This window comes from Malus sylvestris, chromosome 16 (genome assembly GCF_916048215.2).
Source record: "Malus sylvestris chromosome 16, drMalSylv7.2, whole genome shotgun sequence".
Taxonomy (NCBI): domain Eukaryota; kingdom Viridiplantae; phylum Streptophyta; class Magnoliopsida; order Rosales; family Rosaceae; genus Malus; species Malus sylvestris.
In genome coordinates, this window is record NC_062275.1 from 12705755 (window position 1) to 12723254 (window position 17500).

General features: G+C 30.6%; 3 protein-coding genes across 3 annotated transcripts in view; 2 read left to right on the top strand and 1 right to left on the bottom strand.

Moving 5' to 3' along the window:
• Window positions 1–3462: 3462 nt before the first annotated feature.
• Window positions 3463–5664, top strand: LOC126608294 (NAD(P)H-quinone oxidoreductase subunit H, chloroplastic). The gene has a single exon (XM_050276158.1). It carries the CDS (start codon window positions 4239–4241, stop codon window positions 5418–5420), a length of 1182 nt encoding a protein of 393 aa, XP_050132115.1. The 5' UTR covers window positions 3463–4238; the 3' UTR covers window positions 5421–5664.
• Window positions 5422–7854, top strand: LOC126608296 (NAD(P)H-quinone oxidoreductase subunit 1, chloroplastic). The gene is made up of 2 exons (XM_050276159.1): window positions 5422–5974; window positions 7112–7854. The coding sequence occupies exons 1-2, from the start codon at window positions 5422–5424 to the stop codon at window positions 7648–7650; spliced, it is 1092 nt and encodes a 363-aa protein (XP_050132116.1). The 3' UTR covers window positions 7651–7854.
• A 7909-nt stretch (window positions 7855–15763) lies between these two features.
• The window catches only part of LOC126608297 (putative protein TIC 214 N-terminal part), an 11990-nt gene continuing 10253 nt past the window's right edge, over window positions 15764–17500 (bottom strand). Inside the window, exon 1 of the mRNA XM_050276160.1 lies at window positions 15764–17500. This exon is cut by the window's right edge and continues 10253 nt beyond it. The gene's annotated coding sequence lies outside the window, so the exon portion shown is untranslated.

Below are 17500 nucleotides of genomic sequence, written 5' to 3' on the forward strand. Positions count from 1 at the left end.
ACGTAAAACAGTTACTTGGAAACTCTTTGAAGCAAATGCGCATTCCCCTCTTTTTTTGGACCGAATAGACAAATCTTTTTTTTTTTTTTTTGATATTTCTGAACGGATGAAAAAAATTTTTAGAAATTGGATGTGGAAAAACACAGAATTCACAATTTCGAATTATACAGAGAAAAAGACAAAAGAAAGCGCGAAAAAAAAAGAGGAGGACAAAAAAGAAGAAGACAAAAGAAAGGAGAAAGTGCGTATACAAATAGCGGAAGCCTGGGATAGTATTTTACTTGCTCAAGTAATGAGAGGTTTTTTATTAGTAACCCAATCAATTCTTAGAAAATATATTATATTACCTTCATTGATAATAGCTAAAAATATCGTCCGTATACTATTATTTCAATTTCCGGAATGGTATGAGGACTTAAAGGATTGGAATAGAGAAATGCATGTTAAATGTACCTATAACGGCGTTCAATTATCAGAAAAAGAATTTCCAAAAAACTGGTTAACAGACGGCATTCAGATCAAGATCCTATTTCCTTTTCGTCTTAAACCTTGGCACAGATCTAAGTTACGAGCCCCTTATAATGATCCAATGAAAAAGCAAGGTCAAAAAAATGATTTTTGTTTTTTAACAATTTTTGGAATGGAAGCTGAACTACCTTTTGGTTCTCCCAGAAAAAAACTTTCATTTTTTGAACCGATTTTAAAAGAACTCAAAAAAAAAATGAAAAAATTGCAAAAGAAATGTTTTATAATTCTAGGAATTTTTAAAGAACAAACAAAATTTTTTCTAAATGTCTCAAAAAAACCAAAAAAATGGATCATTAAAAACATTCTGTTTATAAAAGAAATAATAAAAGAACTCTCAAAAATAAACCCAATTATATTATTTGGATTGAGAAAAATAGAAGTATATGAATTGAGTGAAATTAAAAAAGATTCAATAATCAGTAATCGGATGATTCAGGAATCGTCCATTCAAATTAGATCTCAGAATTGGACAAATTATTCATTAACAGAAAAAAAAATGCAAGATCTGACTGATAGAATAAACACAATCATAAATCAAATAGAAAAAATTACAAAAGACAAGAAAAAGGGATTTATAACTTCAGATAGAAATTTGAGTTCTAACAAAATAAGTTATGATGATAAAAGATTGGAATCACAAAAAAATATTTGGCAGATATTAAAAAGAAGAACTGCTCGATTAATCCGTAAATCCCATTATTTTATAATATTTTTCATTGAAAAGATATACATAGATATCTTTCTATCTATGATTAATATTCCTAGTATCAATACACAACTTTTTCTTGAATCAACAAAAAAAAATTTTAATAAAAACATTAACAGTAATGAAGCAAATCAAGAAAGAATTAATAAAACAAATCAAAGTTTAATTAAATTTATTTCGATTATAAAAGAGTCACTTTCTAATACTAATATTAGTCTTAGTCAAAAAAATTCAAAGACTTTTTTTGACTTATCTTACTTTTCACAAGCATATGTATTTTACAAATTATCACAAACCCAACTTATTAAGTTAGAGAAATTGAAATCCGTATTTCAATATAATGGAACCCCCTTTTTTCTTAAGAATGAAATAAAGGATTTTTTTGTTGTAAGACAAGAACTATTTCATTCCGAATTAAGACCTAAGAATCTTCGCAATTCTGGAATGAATCAATGGACAAATTGGTTAAGGAGTCATTATCAATATCAATGTGATGTATCTCAAATTAAATGGTCTAGAGTAGTACCACAAAAATGGCGAAATATATTGAACTGTATAGCTCAAAATAAAGATTTATATAAAGATTTGTGTGATTTATATGAAAAAGATGAATTAATTCACTACGAAAAAAAAACAAAAATTGAAACGGATTTATTATTGAATCAAAAGGATAATTTTAAAAAACAATATGGATATGATCTTTTAGCATATAAATCTATAAATTATGAAACTAAGAAGTACTCTTCAATTTATGGATCACCATTACAAGTAAAAACTAACCAAGATATTTTTTATAATTACAACACACATAAACAAAAATCATTTAATATGGTAGAAGATGATATTCGAGATATGGATAAAAATACGGATAGAAAATATTTTGATTGGAGAATTCTCGATTTTTGTCTTAAAACGAAGGTCGATATTGAGGCCTGGATCAATATTGATACTGACACTAACAGTAATAAATATACTAAGACTAGGGTTAATAAGTATCAAATAATTGATAAAATCAATAATAAGGGTCTTTTTTATCTCACACTTCAGCAAGATCAAAAAATCAACCTATCCAATCAAAAACCCCTTTTGGATTGGATGGGAATGAATGAAGAAATACTAAGTCGTCCCATATCAAATCTGGAACTTTGGTTCTTGCCAGAATTTGTGAGACTTTATAATACGTATAAAATGAAACCGTGGGTTATACCAATTAAATTACTACTTTTTAATTCTAATATAAAAAAAAATGCTAGTGAAAACAAAAGCATCACTGGAAATAAAAAAAGAGATCCTTTTATATCAATATCGTCGAATGAAAAAAAATCTCTTGAATTAGAAAACCGAAATCAAGGAGAAAAAGAATCCACGGGCCAAGCAGATCTTAAATCAGCTCTTTCAAACCAAGAAAAAGATGTTGAAGAAGATTATACGGGATCGGACATGAAAAAACATAGAAATAAAAAGCAATACAAGATCAATACAAAAGCGGAGTTTGATTTCTTCCTAAAAAGGTATTTGTATTTTCAATTGAGATGGGATGATTCTTTAAATAAAAAAATAATCAATAACATCAACGTATATTGTCTCCTGCTTAGACTGATAAATCCAAGAGAAATTACTATATCCTCTATTCAAAGGGGCGAAATGAGTCTGGATATTTTGACGATTCAGAAAGATGTAACTCTTACAGAATTTATTAAAAGGGGATTTTTGATTATTGAACCAATTCGTCTAGCTATAAAAAATGATGGAAAATTTATTATGTATCAAACCCTCGGTATTTCATTAGTTCATAAAAGTAAACATCAAATAAATCAAAGATACCGAGAAAAAAAACATGTTGATAAGAATTCTGATGAAGTCATTACAAAACATCAAAAGATGACTGGAAATAGATATAAAAAAAATTATGATTTGTTTGTTCCTGAAAATATTTTATCGCCTAGACGTCGTAGAGAATTGCGAATTCTAATTTGTTTAAATTCTAAGAATAGACATAGAAAGGCATCTTTTTGTAATGGGAATGAGGTAAACAGTCAAGTTGTGGATAAAAGCAAAAAATATAAAAAAAAACTTATAAAATTAAAGCTATTTCTTTGGCCCAATTATCGATTAGAAGATTTAGCTTGTATGAATCGTTATTGGTTTAATACCAATAATGGCAGTTGTTTCAGTATGGTAAGGATACATATGTATCCGCGATTGAAAATTCATTAATAGTACATTTTTCCTATATTTCCCATACCATATCTGGTCTATGACGACAAAGAGATGCACGCATACATTGTCTTACATTCCATTCTGATACATGATACTAATTCAATGACATATCAATTAGATCTAGAATGAACAAAATTTTCTTATTTTAGGTCTAAACTTTTATCTTTTGTGAGTGAAGAAACCAACCATACTTTTGTATCCCCTTTCAAATCCAATTTTAAAATGAAAATAGGATTGAGTAAGTTTTATTAAATTAAAAAAATTAGAAATTAATAACGAAATTCAAATTATTGTATATACCAAATAAAAATTAGGGGCATTATTATTACTGATCAATAAAGATATCTATCAATAAAAAATATCTTAAAATAAAAAGAGGGGGGGAGAGAAGATTTCAGTTTATGGTAAAAAATTCATTCATCTCAGTTATTTCACAAGAAGAAAAAGACGAAAACAGAGGATCTGTTGAATTTCAAATAGTTAGTTTCACCAATAGGATACGAAGACTTACTTCACATTTACAATTACACAAAAAAGACTATTTATCTCAGAGAGGTTTACGTAAAATTCTGGGAAAACGCCAACGATTACTGTCTTATTTGTCAAAGAAAAATAGAATATGTTATAAAGAATTAATTAATCGGTTGGATATTCGGGAGTCAAAAACTCGTTAATTTTATTTTTATAAAGGCATTTTGAATTATTTGATTTATTAGATCTTGAATTTTAATGAACTTTTTTTCGTTTTCAGCAATTCATGAAAGAATGAATCGAGGAAAAACCTATGAATATACCGGCTACAAGAAAAGACCTCATGATAGTCAATATGGGCCCCCACCACCCATCAATGCATGGTGTTCTTCGACTCATCATTACTCTAGATGGTGAAGATGTTATTGACTGTGAACCAATATTGGGTTATTTACACCGAGGAATGGAAAAAATTGCGGAAAATCGAACAATTATACAATATTTGCCTTATGTAACACGGTGGGATTATTTAGCTACTATGTTCACAGAAGCAATAACTGTAAACGGACCGGAACAGTTGGGAAATATTCAAGTACCTAAAAGAGCCAGCTATATCAGAATAATTATGTTGGAGTTGAGTCGTATAGCTTCTCATCTGTTATGGCTCGGTCCTTTTATGGCGGATATTGGTGCACAAACTCCCTTTTTCTATATTTTCAGAGAAAGAGAATTAGTATATGATCTATTCGAAGCTGCCACCGGTATGAGAATGATGCATAATTATTTTCGTATCGGAGGAGTAGCGGCCGATCTACCTCATGGCTGGATAGATAAATGTTTGGATTTCTGCGATTATTTTTTAACAAGAGTTGCTGAATATCAAAAACTTATTACACGAAATCCTATTTTTTTAGAACGAGTCGAGGGAGTAGGCATTATTGGTAGAGAGGAAGTAATAAATTGGGGTTTATCGGGACCAATGCTGCGAGCTTCCGGAATACAATGGGATCTTCGTAAAGTTGATCATTATGAATGTTACGACGAATTTGATTGGGAAGTACAGTGGCAAAAAGAAGGAGATTCATTGGCTCGTTATCTAGTCCGAATTGGTGAAATGATAGAATCCGTAAAAATTATTCAACAGGCCCTGGAAGGAATTCCAGGGGGACCCTATGAGAATTTAGAAATACGATACTTTGATAGAGAAAGGAATCCGGAATGGAATGATTTTGAATATCGATTTATTAGTAAAAAGCCGTCTCCTACATTTGAATTGCCGAAACAAGAACTTTATGTGAGAGTAGAAGCCCCAAAGGGAGAATTGGGAATTTTTCTCATAGGGGATCAGAGTGGTTTTCCTTGGAGATGGAAAATCCGCCCGCCGGGTTTTATCAATTTGCAAATTCTTCCGCGGTTAGTTAAAAGAATGAAATTGGCTGATATTATGACGATACTAGGTAGTATAGATATCATTATGGGAGAAGTTGATCGTTGAAATGATAATTGATACACCGGAAGTACAAGATATCGATTCTTTTTCTAGATTAGAATTTTTTAAAGAGGTTTATGGAATTCTATGGGTTCTTGTTCCTATTTTGACTCTTGTAGTGGGAATCACAATAGGCGTACTGGTAATTGTATGGTTAGAAAGAGAAATATCGGCAGGGATACAACAACGTATTGGACCTGAATACGCCGGCCCTTTGGGAGTTCTTCAAGCTCTAGCAGATGGGACAAAACTACTTTTCAAAGAAAATCTTTTTCCATCTAGGGGGGATACTCGTTTATTCAGTATCGGGCCATCCATAGCAGTCATATCAATTTTAGTAAGCTATTCAGTAGTTCCTTTTGGATATCACCTTGTTTTAGCGGATCTCAATATCGGTGTTTTTTTATGGATTGCTATTTCCAGTATTGCTCCAATTGGACTTCTTATGTCGGGATACGGGTCAAATAATAAATATTCCTTTTTAGGCGGTCTACGAGCTGCTGCTCAATCGATTAGTTATGAAATACCATTAACTTTATGTGTGTTATCAATATCTCTACGTGCGATTCGTTGATACATAGACATAAACTTTTCTCTATTCCTTCCTTTCAAGGAAAGGGTTGGAATGGATTGAGTAGATATCTTAATTTTTTTTTTATTCATTATTCGGGTTGATGAACTAAATCAAATAGTTATATGAGTGAAAGAAAACAGCTTATATATAAATTCGCAGTAAAAAGATTGATTCTCATTTTCTATGTATAAGAGTTAGAGAGTTAAGCGGAAATAAACATAAACAGAAGAGACCGTTTCCCCCAAGATTGGTTGATTAGTCATCCTGACTTGAAGCGGGTTCAAAAGATCAACCGTATTGAGTTTTCACTATCATTTTTATGTATTAGCATAACGGGGGATTGAGCAAAAACGAGTGGATGGTTAGAAACACGAACATATGGAAAGGATTAGTAATGGAGACTATGTAAATTCTCCAAAAGGACATTTTTACATAATATACAAACAAAGAATACTAATTGGGGCTTTAAGTTGGTAGAAATGATCAGGCAGTACTCCCCATGACACGATTCCGATCCAGAGTATACTCCTATCCACCGATTTAATAAATAACTATTCGAAACGAAATAATCCTTTACTTTATTTTGAAAGCCCTCTTTTTCTCAGAAATAGAAAGAAGAATAGGAACGAAAAAAAAAAAAAAAAAAAAAAGATATACTTTATTTATTATTTGTTACTTTTATTCTTTCCCATATACATATTAATAGATATAGAATTTGTGTCATAATTCATTAATTAATATAGAATTTTTTTTTCGTACGTGAAACCAACGGGTTATTGATATTTTTACAAGAAGTATTTTATTGAACAGTTAAGTTATTACTGAACAAAGAAGAATTGAAATAATTATTGAAATTAATTAAATTAAAGAAAGGATGAGATCAATTCAGAAGTACTTTTTTGATTTTATTTTGAATTAAAATAATTCTAACAGACAGAATTCAATTGGTCTAATTTGGGACCGGCCGATAGTTATCCATCCTACAAACATATCAAGATTCAAAAAAGAATACTGACGCGGTCCCTATATTTATTTCTGGCCTTCAAGGAGCCGTATGAGGTGAAAATCTCATGTACGGTTCTGTAATAGCGATGGTAACAGTGATGGTATCACCGACTATAATTATCTAACAGTTTAAGTACAATTGATATTGTTGAGGCGCAATCAAAATATGGTTTTTGGGGATGGAATTTGTGGCGTCAGCCTATAGGGTTTATCATTTTTATTATTTCTTCCCTAGCAGAATGTGAGAGATTACCTTTTGATTTACCAGAAGCAGAAGAAGAGTTAGTAGCAGGTTATCAAACCGAATACTCGGGTATAAAATTTGGGTTATTTTATGTTGCTTCCTATCTAAACCTATTGGTTTCTTCATTATTTGTAACAGTTCTTTACTTGGGAGGTTGGAATATATCTATTCCGGACATATATGTTTCTGAGCTTTTTGAAATAAATAAAACATGTGGCGTTTTTGGAGCGATAATTGGTATCTTTATTACATTAGCTAAAACTTATTTGTTCTTGTTCATTCCTATCACAACAAGATGGACTTTACCGAGGCTAAGAATGGACCAACTATTGAATCTTGGATGGAAATTTCTTTTACCTATTTCTCTCGGTAATCTATTATTAACAACTTCTTTCCAACTCTTTTCACTGTAAAGTAACATTCTATATTCACAATGTGTCTCAAACAAGAGAAATAAACAAACATAAAACTATTCATATATATATTAACGATATGTTCTCTATGGTAACTGGGTTCATGAATTATGGTCAACAAACAGTACGAGCTGCAAGGTACATTGGTCAAAGTTTCATGATTACTTTATCCCACGCAAATCGTTTACCCGTAACTATTCAATATCCTTATGAAAAATTAATCACCGCGGATCGTTTCCGCGGTCGAATCCATTTTGAATTTGATAAATGTATTGCTTGTGAAGTATGCGTTCGTGTATGTCCTATAGATCTACCCGTTGTTGATTGGAAATTGGAAAATGATATTCGCAAGAAACGGCTGCTTAATTACAGTATTGATTTCGGAGTCTGTATATTTTGTGGTAATTGCGTTGAGTATTGTCCAACGAATTGTTTATCAATGACTGAAGAATATGAACTTTCTACTTATGATCGTCACGAATTGAATTATAATCAAATTGCTTTGGGTCGTTTACCAATGTCAGTAATTGACGATTATACAATTCGAACAATTTTGAATTCGCCTCAAATAAATAAGTAAATCTCTTATTAACGAATAATTTATAATTACTTTACTAATAACTAATATAGAAGGAATTTAGGTTTCTTTCGTGTTGTTTGGTCAATAACTACAAATACCAACTATTGATTGGTTGGTAAGAAACGCGTCTTAATTTGGATTGAAAATCCATTAATTAATATATCCATAATTGTTTTAAAATATATAGTTTAGAATTAGAACGACTCTTTCAGATAAAGAATGAAATTAGTCCAATAATAGTACTCACATTTATTCATATCCCTTAGTATTTATTTACTTAGGATTAAATTAGGAATTGCTCAAAAATCATAAAAAAAAAATTTTCTGGTCGGGTCTCAATAAGGTCATGAAAAACATTTCTATTTATCTCTTATTTTACATATAATGGATTTGCCCGGACCAATACATGATTTTCTTTTAGTCTTTCTGGGATCGGTTCTTATACTAGGAGGTATGGGGGTGGTATTATTTACCAACCCCATTTATTCTGCCTTTTCATTGGGACTGGTTCTTGTTTGTATATCCTTATTCTATATTCTATTAAACTCTTATTTTGTAGCTGCTGCACAACTCCTTATTTACGTGGGAGCTATAAATGTTTTAATCGTATTTGCTGTGATGTTCATGAATGGTTCAGAATATTACAAAGATTTGAATCTTTGGACCATTGGGGATGTGGTTACTTTGCCAGTTTGTACAAGTATTTTTGTTTTACTCATGATTATTATTACGGATACGTCATGGTACGGAATTATTTGGACTACAAGATCAAACCAGATTATAGAGCAAGATTTGATAAGTAATAGTCAACAAATTGGAATTCATTTATCAACAGATTTTTTTCTTCCATTTGAATTCGTTTCGATAATTCTTTTAGCCGCTTTGATAGGTGCAATTGCCGTGGCGCGACAGTAAAAAATTTATAGAATTAGCAATGCACATTAAACTCTGTTCGGTTTTATTACATTACATTTATTTCCCTTTAATTAAAGATTGTTTATGTCTAAAATAGAAATTATTCAATCTATTCTATTAACAATAGAAAATCTGCCTTTGTTCCGTACTTTTTTTTATTCTAGTCAATTGAATCTGTTGAATTGTTGTTCAGTTCATATTGAAATGAATCGAAATTGATAAGGAGTTGGTCAATGATGCTCGAACATGTACTTGTTTTGAGTGCCTACTTATTTTCTATCGGTATCTATGGATTGATCACGAGCCGGAATATGGTTAGAGCCCTTATGTGTCTTGAACTTATACTGAATGCGGTTAATATGAATTTCGTAACATTTTCTGATTTTTTTGATAGTCGCCAATTAAAAGGAAATATTTTCTCAATTTTTGTTATAGCTATTGCAGCCGCTGAAGCAGCTATTGGCCCGGCTATTGTTTCATCAATTTATCGTAACAGAAAATCAACTCGTATCAATCAATCGAATTTGTTGAATAAGTAGTATTAATCATATAAATTCTAATATTCATAAATTAGAATTACCATGACCATACATTACGTAATAATACATGTTTTCAAAAATGTAAGAAATTAAAGTATCTTGGCTCTATCGCATGAGTCAATCCAGAAGTAGATTGATTAGAAAAATTATGATAAATTATTGATTCATCTGGTGTCTAAATATATGATTCATTTACAAGTTTACTAGATCGAAACTTTCTGACATTCAAAAATTTATAGATCCAAATGTCACATTCAGTAAAGATTTATGATACGTGTATAGGGTGTACTCAATGCGTGCGCGCCTGCCCAACGGATGTATTAGAAATGATACCTTGGGACGGGTGTAAAGCTAAGCAAATTGCTTCTGCTCCAAGAACAGAGGACTGTGTCGGTTGTAAGAGATGTGAATCCGCCTGTCCGACAGATTTCTTGAGTGTTCGAGTTTATTTATGGCATGAAACAACTCGAAGTATGGGTCTGGCTTATTAATACGTTCCAGAAAACCCCACTTGAATACATTTGATTTTTTTACCTTTACCGACAAAAACCCGCGCTCAAAAACTATTTATTTTGAGCACGGGTTTTTCTGGTCCAAGTTTATCTTGTTTTTACCATGAATAATTTTCCTTGGTTAACGCTAGTTGTAGTTTTGCCAATATTCGCGGGTTCCTTAATTTTCTTTCTCCCTCATAGAGGAAATAAGATAATTCGGTGGTATACTATAGGTATATGCACAATGGAACTCCTTCTAACAACCTATGCATTCGGTTATCGTTTCCAATTGGATGATCCATTAATGCAACTGACAGAGGATTATAAATGGATCGATTTTTTTGATTTTTACTGGAGATTGGGAATAGATGGAATTTCTATAGGACCCATTTTACTGACAGGATTTATCACAACTTTAGCTACTTTAGCGGCTCGGCCGATTACTCGAGATTCCCGACTATTCCATTTTCTGATGTTAGCAATGTATAGCGGTCAAATAGGACCATTTTCTTCTCGAGACCTTTTACTTTTTTTCATCATGTGGGAGTTAGAATTAATTCCAGTTTATCTACTTCTATCCATGTGGGGGGGAAAGAAACGTTTGTATTCGGCTACAAAATTTATTTTGTACACTGCAGGAAGTTCCGTTTTTTTATTAATGGGAGTTTTGGGTATTGGTTTATATGGTTCCAATGAACCAACATTAAATTTTGAAACATCAGCTAATCAATCGTATCCTGTAGCACTGGAAATAATATTCTATATTGGATTTCTTATTGCTTTTGCTGTCAAATCACCGATCATACCCTTACATACATGGTTACCAGACACCCATGGAGAGGCACATTACAGTACTTGTATGCTTTTAGCCGGAATCTTATTAAAAATGGGAGCGTATGGATTGGTTCGGATCAATATGGAATTATTACCCCACGCCCATTCTATATTCTCTCCCTGGTTGATTATAGTAGGCACAATTCAAATAATCTATGCAGCTTCAACATCTCCCGGTCAGCGTAATTTAAAAAAAAGAATAGCCTACTCTTCTGTATCTCATATGGGTTTCATAATTATAGGAATTGGTTCTATAAGCGATACAGGACTCAACGGAGCCATTTTACAAATAATCTCTCACGGATTTATTGGCGCTGCGCTTTTTTTCTTGGCCGGAACGAGTTATGATAGAATACGTCTTGTTTATCTCGACGAAATGGGCGGAATGGCTATCGCAATTCCAAAAATATTCACGACTTTCAGTATCTTATCAATGGCTTCTCTTGCATTACCGGGCATGAGCGGTTTTGTTGCCGAATTGTTAGTTTTTTTTGGAATACTTACTAGTCAAAAATATCTTTTAATGACAAAAATATTAATAACTTTTGTAATGGCAATTGGAATGATATTAACTCCTATTTATTCATTATCTATGTTACGCCAGATGTTCTATGGATACAAGCTTTTTAATGCCCCAAACTCTTATTTTTTTGATTCTGGACCGCGAGAATTATTTGTTTCGATCTCTATCCTTTTACCTGTAATAGGTATTGGTGTTTATCCCGATTTCGTTTTATCATTATCAGTTGACAAGGTCGAAGCTATTATATCCAATTATTTTTTTCGATAGTTTTTGTGAGTAAACCAAAAAATGAAACTGAAATCCCATGATTTTAAAAATGGTTGATTGTACAATAAAAAAATGAGTCTTTTATATTCTTTTAAGTAAAATAAATAAATTGGAATTCTATTATAACTAGATATCTTTTGAATTTGTGAGAACCATTTGAATCAAGTAATGGAAATGATTCAAATGGTTCTTGATTGTTTACATGAAGTTTTCGTATATATACCTGTATGCCGTCCTATGTTTCTATTCGTCAAGTCTTTTATTCAATTAGATGTTAATGTAAATGAACCATAACTATGCAACCCTATTCCTAATAGATTAACCCCAAAATAGCATATCCAAATTATAAGAAAGCCCATTGAGGCCACAATTGCAGAATTTACACTTTCAAAATTTTTATTTGTTCTAATATGTAAATAAATAGCGAATATGGTCCAAGTAATAAATGCCCAAGTCTCCTTTGGATCCCAATTCCAATATGATCCCCATGCTTCATTAGCCCATACTGCTCCTGAAAGAATACCTACGGTTAAAAGGATAAACCCTAGACTAATAATACGATAACTCCAACGATCCAATTGTTGAATCAATTGATACCTGTAATAATTTTGAGACGAAATAAAAGAAGTGTTTCGTAAGACATTGTTTCTTTCGTTCACGTATTGAATCTCACTAAAGTAAACTGACTCATTTTCTAAATTATTGCTTTTACTAAAAATCCTTATGAATTTTCGAAATGTAATGACTAGAAGAGCTAGTGATAATAAAGATCCACACAAAAGAGCTGCATAGCTCAATACCATCATACTTACGTGCATCATTAACCAATGGGATTGGAGAGCGGGTACTAATATCGCGGATTGATGCATTTCAGTTAAAAGACCCGAAGTAGCAAAACCTTGAGTAAAAATAGCACTTGGCGCGGTTATTGCGCTTAAATGGTTTTTATGTTTTTTAAAATACGGAATAATATGAATAATGGAAAAACTCCACGAAAGAAAAATTAATGATTCATATAAATCACTTAATGGTAAATGCCTCAAATACATCCAACGAGTAACTAATAATCCTGTTATGCAGAAAAAAGTAGCTATCATCCCCTTTTCTGACGAATCATCTAGTCCTACGATTTCATCGACTAATAAAATTATCAAATGAATTGTAATTACAATTGAAACGATCGAAAAGGATATATGAGTTAATATATGCTCTAAAGTTGAAAATATCATAAAAATTATTAAATTTATAAGGGCGTCCCTCAATTATAGGAATTGAAATCGGGAATTGAATTCATTATAGGACTTACTCTTTTAGAAGATGCCATGCCGCCACTCGGACTCGAACCGAGATGCTCTAGCACTGCTTCCTAAGAGCAGCGTGTCTACCGATTTCACCATAGCGGCTTATTCGAAATCATAATAACCTATTTTTATTCAATCGTCGAGCTTGAAGGAGTTAATTCAATCCAATATTTTTTTTTAGGAAACCATTCAAATTGATGAATAAAAACTTGTTTAAAAATTAGGGATTAAAACGTTTTCGTTAACGTTAATAATATTTATTTTTCTTATTATTATCTTTTTATTTAGTTATTTAGTATTTTAGGATGTCAATTTTATTTAAATTTAACTGAACTAACAATGTATTTTTTCGTAGGCTATTACTTTATGCTCTCCTAAAACTAAAATGGAACAGTTGTAACTAGATAATTTTTACTTCAATCCCTGGATATAAGTAAAAAAAATGTTCTGCCTCGTTTGCATTTTTTAATGATTAATTTCTTTTATCATTTATTTTATTAATCTAAAATAAAAAATTCATTTTATCGATTAATAAAAAAATCGAATTTTTATATAACACAATTTCAGCGATACACTCAAAAGATTTATGTAAATATTTGCATAGTTAGGTTGCGTTAGGATTTTTTGTTGTGTAGAGAATTTGCGTTAAGATTTAGCAAACCCATTAAGTTAGGTATTTGGGATGGTCGTATCAATCATATAAAAAAATTTCGTATAGAAATTGTACCGTACTTCAAAATATTTTCTAAATTTTTTAATTAATATATATATATTATATCTTGATCGATCTTCCAATCGAAACATAGGATCTAAAATAGATCACTCAAAATTGGCGCATTCGTCATATAACTACCTAAAAATGTAAACGGGGCTTTTATTAATTTAATTGGGTTTAAGGAATTTATATAGTGATAATAATTTCTAAAACCCAAAATAATGGTTTAAAAGATTATAAAAAAACATTTTAAACTTAATCAATTAGTTTCAACGACCTCTTCTTTATAATATAAAATCAAAAATATAACTAAAAAAAAATTCTTTTTATTATTGAGTAAGGGCGATGGGGAAAGTGATAATCCCCATCCGGAAAATGATAAAACATACTAAAATGAAAGGCGAAACCTTGCGCTTGCGTTTACCCTTTTTTCAAACAAAAAAGTACCATTCATTTTTAGAATTCAGTAGACAACAGAATTCTTATCTATATCAGAAACGAAAGAAAAATTTGGCTTCAAATTTAAGTAAAACAAATTCAATTTTATATTCGTTTAAATTAAAACATTATGAGACTAATTCAAATTCTTTTTTATTTATTTTATTTTTAATGTATATTGTTTATATTTTAATTTATCTTATATATTAATATTTATTCTTTTACTATTATGATGTTAATATTAATTATAATTGATAAATATTATTTATCATTTTTATAACTTATAAATAAACTATAAACAAAATTATATCACTTTATTAGTTATTAGAACGATTCAGATTATTTATTTGTTACACAAAAAAAACTTTTAGAACTCCCGGTAGAAAGAGATTTCGCTAACGAAAAAGCTTTCAATGCTGCCCTATATCCCTTCCTTTTCCAAATATTTTTACGAATACGTTTTTTTGAAATAGAGGTGCGCTTTTTTGGAACTGCCATTAAAAAGTTATAATAGGTTTTTCGGTTGGATGTGAAAGACATCTATTGTTCAAAATTAATTGTTCTTTACTATTCTCTATCTATTTTTTCTCTAAATTAGACTCCAAAAAAAAAAGGGGGGGGGGGTAAAAATCACATAAAATATTAATAAGAACGATAAGGTACACTATGCCAAATAGATTGAAGTTGATAAAAAAAAAAAAAAAGATTGTCCGTTTCGTTTTCTTTCTATTTTCGTCATGTTACATTTATACATGTAATAAAAAAATCGAAAAGTTTAATAACCCAATCCTTCTCCCGCTTAATAAAAAAAAACTTTAATAATTTTTTTTATTATATTAATTAATTTAATATTAATTTAATTGGTCAAGCTCGAAGAAAGAGTCCACAAAATTTTAATTATCAAATGAGACTAGTAGTTAATCTGTTAAAGGATACAAAATACATAATTTAAAGGCATTTTATTTGCCCCCTTTTTTTTCCGTAAAATTAAAGTGTTGGATATCATAGCATTTCCTACAAATAGCTTTTATTGTAATGGAAGACAAACAATTAGTTACAAAACAAATTGGTTAATGATTCTAAATAACCGAATTACAATAAATAGTTTTAGTTATGGGCTTTATGATTCATATCAAATACTGTTTTTGGTATAATTATTTATCCTTGTTCTATAGATATAAAAAAATTATTGTAATACGTAATAATTAAAATGAAAATTCTAATTTTCATTTTTTATCTTCATAAAATTTTATTTAAAAATTTGAATTTAATATTAACAATTCAGTATTAATAAAATTAAATACGTATTTATTTTTCACTAGTGACTTATTTATATCATTTGACCAATTATAACCTCTTGATTTTAAATATTTGAAGTAGTTTGGAAAGATTCAGAATAATTAAGGCTAGAAAATTCTATTTAAGTTTTATTTTATATATCTTAATTTTTTTTTTATTAACCGACCCCTTTCAAAAGAAAAGAAATAAGAACCGGTGACTCAGAAACAATTAATTAAGATAATTTTTTTTTTTTTTTTTTTATGGAATATACATATCAATATTCATGGATTATACCTTTCATTCCACTTCCAGTTCCTATCTTAATTGGAACAGGACTTCTACTTTTTCCAACGGCAACAAAAAATCTTCGCCGTATGTGGGCTTTTCCTAGTGTTTTATTATTAAGTATAGTTATGGTTTTTTCAGCCCTTTTTTCTATTCAGCAAATAAATAATAATTCTGTCTATCAATATGTATGGTCTTGGACCATCAATAATGATTTTTCTTTAGAATTTGGCTGCTTGGTTGATCCACTTACTTCTATTATGTCGATATTAATCACTACTGTTGGAATTATGGTTCTTATTTATAGTGACAATTATATGTCTCATGATCAGGGATATTTGAGATTTTTTGCTTATATGAGTTTTTCCAATACTTCAATGTTGGGATTAGTTACTAGTTCTAATTTGATACAAATTTATATTTTTTGGGAATTAGTTGGAGTGTGTTCTTATCTATTAATAGGTTTTTGGTTCACACGACCCAGTGCCGCGAATGCTTGTCAAAAAGCGTTTGTAACTAATCGTGTTGGGGATTTTGGTTTATTATTAGGAATTTTGGGTTTTTATTGGATAACAGGTAGTTTCGAATTTCGGGATTTGTTTGAAATATTCAATAACTTGGTTTATAATAATGAAGTTAATTTTTTATTTGTTACTTTATGCGCCTCCCTATTATTTGCCGGCGCTGTTGCTAAATCCGCCCAATTTCCCCTTCATGTATGGTTACCTGATGCCATGGAAGGGCCTACCCCCATTTCGGCTCTTATACATGCCGCTACTATGGTAGCAGCAGGAATTTTTCTTGTAGCTCGGCTTCTTCCTCTTTTCATAGTTATACCTTACATTCTAAATCTAATAGCTTTGATAGGTATAATAACATTATTTTTAGGAGCCACTTTAGCTCTTGCTCAAAAAGATATTAAGAAAAGCTTAGCTTATTCTACAATGTCTCAATTGGGTTATATGATGTTAGCTCTAGGTATGGGGTCTTATCGAGCTGCTTTATTTCATTTGATTACTCATGCTTATTCGAAGGCATTGTTGTTCTTAGGATCTGGATCAATTATTCATGCGATGGAAGCTATTGTTGGATATTCTCCAGATAAAAGTCAGAATATGGTTCTTATGGGCGGTTTAAGAAAACATGTACCAATTACAAAAACTGCTTTTTTATTGGGTACACTTTCTCTTTCTGGTATTCCACCCCTTGCTTGTTTTTGGTCCAAAGATGAAATTCTTAATGATAGTTGGTTGTATTCACCTATTTTTGCAATAATAGCTTGGTCCACAGCAGGATTAACTGCATTTTATATGTTTCGGATCTATTTACTTGCTTTTGAAGGACATTTAAACGTTTATTTTCAAACTTACAGTGGCAAAAAAAGTAGTTCGTTCTATTCAATGTCTCTATGGGGTAAAGATAAAGAAGGACCCGAAATTATTAAAAAAAATTTGCGTTTATTATATTTATTAACGACGAAAAACAATGAAAAAACTTATTTTTTAAACACATATCGAATTAATAGTAATGAAAATAGTAATGAAAATGTAAGAAGCACGGTGCAGCCTTTTATTAGTATTACTCGTTTTGGCACTAAAAGCACTTTCTCATATCCCCATGAGTCAGACAATACTATGTTATTTCCGATGCTTGTATTAGTTTTATTTACGTTGTTCGT